The sequence below is a fragment of the Typha angustifolia genome, chromosome 7 (genome assembly GCF_048772165.1).
Source record: "Typha angustifolia cultivar Huaian chromosome 7, ASM4877216v1, whole genome shotgun sequence".
Taxonomy (NCBI): Eukaryota; Viridiplantae; Streptophyta; class Magnoliopsida; order Poales; family Typhaceae; genus Typha; species Typha angustifolia.
Genome location: NC_133245.1, coordinates 11,757,589 through 11,762,925, shown reverse-complemented (window position 1 = coordinate 11,762,925; position 5,337 = coordinate 11,757,589). Strand labels below are relative to the sequence as shown.

The 5,337-nt window shown below is 35.8% G+C and overlaps 1 protein-coding gene across 1 annotated transcript; it reads left to right on the top strand.

The window, feature by feature from the left end:
- Positions 1–1,592: 1,592 nt before the first annotated feature.
- LOC140762183 (1-aminocyclopropane-1-carboxylate oxidase homolog 1-like) lies at positions 1,593–4,542 on the top strand. Its single transcript, XM_073099814.1, has 3 exons — positions 1,593–2,183; positions 3,012–3,333; positions 4,144–4,542. The coding sequence occupies exons 1-3, from the start codon at positions 1,663–1,665 to the stop codon at positions 4,387–4,389; spliced, it is 1,089 nt and encodes a 362-aa protein (XP_072955915.1). The 5' UTR covers positions 1,593–1,662; the 3' UTR covers positions 4,390–4,542.
- Positions 4,543–5,337: the final 795 nt, after the last annotated feature.

The following is a 5,337-nucleotide window of genomic DNA, read 5'->3' as shown; positions in this document are numbered from 1 at the left end:
TCATCTCTAGATAAAGTCATATAATCATATTGGAGGCCAAAACATGCATGTACATAATATATAATATGACTTAATTTGAGAAAGGCATCTAGGGGATAAGACTACTCACATCTGATTAGAAGACACCTCTCACGTATCCCTCACATCCGGTAATCGAGTGACAACTCGTCTTAATAGGGTCCACGGAGCCTCACATAAGAGGTTCGGGATTTGAAAATATTTATGTAGCATGAAGTTAGCCGTTTATCTAATTAAAATCCGTTTATGTAATATATGATGATTTAGTAAGTTTTAGAATTTCTACTTATCTTTATAACTAGCTAGATTTTTAATTATAAATAACAATAAAAATATAAATATAGATAAAAACCTAATTATAATTATATCTTGATTAATTAGGGACTATGTAGTCATTACTTTATAAAATAATAAATAGATACATAAGCCTAGTATTTTATTTCTTACAAAATAATAATGTATAATAAATTATTAGAATTACTTAAAATGTATCTAATAAGAATATTAGTATATAAATTTGATAATTATAATTTACAAATCTATATATTAATCTAATAGAGATATAAATAATAAATATAAGTATTACCTATACTTATACCTAATTAATCATTAATTATACAAATTATAATTAATAATAATCATATTGAAGAATATATAATATTATTAAAATATTTAATATCTAAATAATCTATTTGCATTAATTAAGAAGGAAATACCTAAATAAATAACATAAATAAAAATAATATAACATAAATAAATAATAAATCACTGTCATCAGTGCTGGGCCGAGCCCAACACTATGTAGAAAGAGAAGGAGAAGAAGCCGAGGAAGAAGAAGAAAAAAGGAAAAAGAAAAAGAAAGAAGAAGAAGAAGAAGAAGAAGAAGAGAAGAAGGGAGGAGGGGAGGGCATCAGCAGTTGGTGGCTAGCCAGCTACCGGCCTCTCACCTGTGGCTCAGCTCCAATGAGCCCGAGCCCAAAGCAAGAAAGTTAGAGGGAGAGAAAAGGAAAGAGGGGAAGTGAGAGACCTCATCGGTGGCGGCGACAGTTCCAGGGGAGGTAGTGTCGGCTGGCAGGCTGGCGGGGCGGTGGCGGTAGTAGTTAGAGAGAGGGAGAAAGAAAGTTTGAGAGAGAGAAGAGAGTGAGTGAGAGAGAGACCGAGAAAGAGAGCGAGAGAGAGAGAGATAGAAGGAGAAAGAGAGGCGGTGGAGGGGAAAGATCGGCGGCGCCGAGGCCCGCCGCGGCTAGCTGTTCGCAGTCGATTGGCTGCGGCAGCGGCTGTGGGCACGTGGCGCCTCACCACGCAAGCTGCTCATGCAGCTAGCATGGGCATGAGCATGTCGTGCCTAAATTTTTTTTTTTTTTCGGGGCAGATTATTACACATAATCTTCCCAAAGGACTAATAGGCTATTTTTCTTCCGGCGTTAAAATTAATAGGGGTTAGAAAAATAGGCTATTATTGTAGAGGTCAGTTTAGAATTAAAATTCTTAGAGGGTAATGAAGTATTTGCCGAATTTTTATATCCACTCACGAGGTGATGAGAACCAACTACTGCGGTAGGAACTAATAAATACCAACTCCTGAGTTGTTCCAAGGAATTCCCCATTTGAAGTCAACTGCCTTACTATTGAGTTGGATTCGAGATGCCAGAAGCAGTAGCCGCCGGATATGATCGAAAGCAAGAAGTAAAGCAATTCGACGACACCAAAGCCGGCGTCAAAGGCCTCGTCGACTCCGGCATCACCAACATACCAAGAATCTTTCTCCACTCACACGAAGACCTACCAAAATCCTCGGATCATGGCGACAACCCTTCTAGCATCAAAATTCCAATCATCGACCTCAAAGACATCGTCCACGATGGCCTTCGCCGCGAGGCGGTGGTCGCGGAGATCCGCGAGGCCTCGGCTTCGTGGGGGTTCTTCCAGTTGGTCGGCCATGGAATACCGACCGCTGTTCTGGATGAGATGATAGAAGCAACTCGGAGTTTCCATGAGCAAGGCGCGGAAGAGAAGGCAAAGATTTATACCCGTGATCCTCAAAAGAAGGTGAGGTATTCCAGTAACTTCGATCTCTACCAATCCAAAGCTGCAAACTGGAGGGATACGGTTGGCTTCATCTTCGACGGATCGCTTGATCCAGATGATATACCGATGGTCCTCAGGTAAATAAATAGTTTTAACCCGATCTTACTTTCCCTTATCTTTGCTCATCTTATCAAGTCCAATTTCTATAACTACTGTAACGAAGGACATCAGAATTTGGACATTAATTGCTTCACTTCTTTGTTTCCTGATTTTTTTATTGTTTGCTTTCCGTTTAGGGAACTAAATATTTATTTTATTTTATTTGTATTTAATTAAGTTTACTCTTAAAATAATTAAAACTAAAAAAAGTAAAATTAAGTAATGGAGTTTGAAGCTTAGCCTCAAACAAAACAAGTCGCTTTAAACTGCTTAGACTGCTTAAATCTTAGATAATTAAAAGGCTATACAACATGGTAACTATCCCAAGTAAATCTTTCAAAATGGGCTAAAGCCTAAAGTTAAGCTAATTTAATAGGTTATGACTCATTAAGCTAATTAAAAGTTCGACAAAGGACCCAACGACGGGCGGATCCAGGAGAGGACGAAGGACGGCAATTGCCCTCCATCTATGTTTTCAAGAAAAAAAAAATCTATAACTAGATGTGGTCCACATTAACTAATAACTATATTATTTGCTCCCATCCAAAATGAGAAACCTTAAATACCTTGGATTCCTACTTAATATTTTTTTTGTCCAACTAATAAAGCAGATCGGCCTTTGGCCAAATCGGCCGGGGCTCATGGAATAATAATATAATAATTGACCTATAGCTTTCTGACACACACCCTCCCTCGCCACAATAAGAAGAAATGGTGTGTATATATATATATATATATATATATATTAACTTCATCTAAGAGGGTCTTATGCTTAATTATATTTATTCATAATAACCGTATTGTAGAGAGGCAACTATGGAGTACAGGAAACATGTTTTTAAAGTTGGAGAAACAGTGTGTGAATTGCTATCAGAGGCTCTTGGGTTAAGGCCGGACTACCTAAGAGGCATGAATTGTGGCAAGAACCAGACCTTGCTCGCCCACTACTACCCTCCATGCCCTGAGCCAAAGCTAACTCTTGGCACAACCAAGCATACGGACCCAGCTTTCCTCACCATTCTTCTCCAAGACGAGCTCGGTGGCCTCCAAGTCCTTTACCAGGGCTGTTGGGTGGATGTTTCCCCTCTTCATGAAGCTTTGGTGGTAAATATTGGCGATCTCTTTCAGGTTCTCATCCCTCTCTCAGTTTCATTAACTAATGTTTCTATCCATGACTATCAGGATATTATACATACTGCAATGTAAATTCATTTTACTGTTATAGTTTCATTTGCTATATGCAGATTAATTTTTTTATTTTTTTTAATCATATTTGATCAAATTAAATATCGAATTTAAAAATATACATTAGAGAGTAAACCGTAGAGAATTAAATAAACTATCCAATACATCTTAAATAATATAGATCAAATTTCAAATAATAAATATATAATAAAAATATATATCTATTCAATATATCATTTTAGATGCCTTGAGAAAATTTATATAATTTTTTACAACTTATAGCTAATAAATATTTTTTAATTTGATATATAATTTAATCAAATATAAAGAAAAAATAATAATTTCACACTTGCATTTTAATCTACACAGTGAGGGGTAAACTGATACAAATAAAACTATAAGGAGGTAAACCTTAGACGGTTAAAATGTATTTTAATAGAAATTTTTCCAGTTTAAAATTATTGATGAAACTAATGGAATATAAAATATAGAATTCACTGTTCTCTAACCAAGCAAAAATTCCTAGCTCTGCCACTATGTACTATGTAGGTAACTAGTTTTTGAAGTTGTGAAAGACATCTAGTTTCTGTGTAGCAGAAGTAATGCTCATTATTGAGCATAATGGCTCTTTACCTTCCCACATTTTGAATAAAATAGAGCAGAGCTTTTGTAAATTAACTCATTTAAATATTCCTGAAGTACTTCATTACAGCAAACTGCATCATGATCATAGTCTTAATGATTCATTTGCAGCTCGTGAGCAATGACAAATTCAAGAGCGTTGACCATCGGGTTTTGGCCCTCCCAAATGGACCTAGAATTTCTGTGGCTATGTTTCTTATTCCAAGTTCAGATGAACAGAAGCTTTATGGCCCCGTCAAAGAGTTATTATCTGACGAAAGTCCTCCACTATATAGAGAATTTCTAGTGAAGGACTATATGGTGCACTACTTTAGCAATGGAATCACAGGATCTCCCCTTAGCCACTTCAAGGTATAATTTGTTTATGAGGAGATGATAATTGATACTTTGTCTCATGTGAGATGTTTTAGTAATGTATTAATTCGCCCTTAGTGGTTCAAACTAATTGTGAAATCGTTAATAATTTCTCTAAACTTAATAGAGAAAATATAAATTACTATTAATAATCCATTGTTTGAGTAAATATATATCTTGTACCTATATGTTCAAGATAATTAGAATTATTAAATTTGAAGAAAATGATACAGTGAGTAAATTTAATGAAAGGAGATGAACAACTATTACATTCTGATATTCATTATGGTGGAACAAATTTCCTCTCATAATTTTTTATTTTATTTTGTACTTTCTAATTAAGTTTGGATGAAAAAGTTAATAGTTTTACTTGTCTAAATCACAGGAGGAAAAGTAATATAGATAAAGTTAGAAGGTTGTTTGATTTTATGCAAAACTTTGGGGTAATTTATAATTTACCCAAAATTTAATTAGAGGTATAATTAGAATTAAGGAAAAGTGATCAAAATAGTCTCACATTGAGCCGGCACCATACATCTTGGACTTGATGAGTTTGCATCAGCTGGAGCTCTCGATATAGGGCTAGACAAACCAAGATAGATGTGCACCAAATTTACGACTCTCTCATGTTAATTGTTGCACCGAGATAGAGGGTTGGATCTAATATAGGTAAGGCCGACCAAAGGGCACCTAGATTTGGACTGAAATAGGGTGCATAGCGTTTCGACTAATCTAATAAGTGGCTATGTTTCGAGTTAGTGTCCATTTATCTCATGGTTGAAGATGGTCGTTTATAGTGGGGACCACCATAGGAGGGTTTATACTAAAGCTTGACTAAAAAAAGATGGGGGACAATGATCGGATTTAGTCGGTGCTCTTGGCAGCTAAAGGGTTTGGGTGGGTGTCCTTCTTCAAGTGGGTTGTTTGCTCCTAGATAAGGTGTATGCAGGA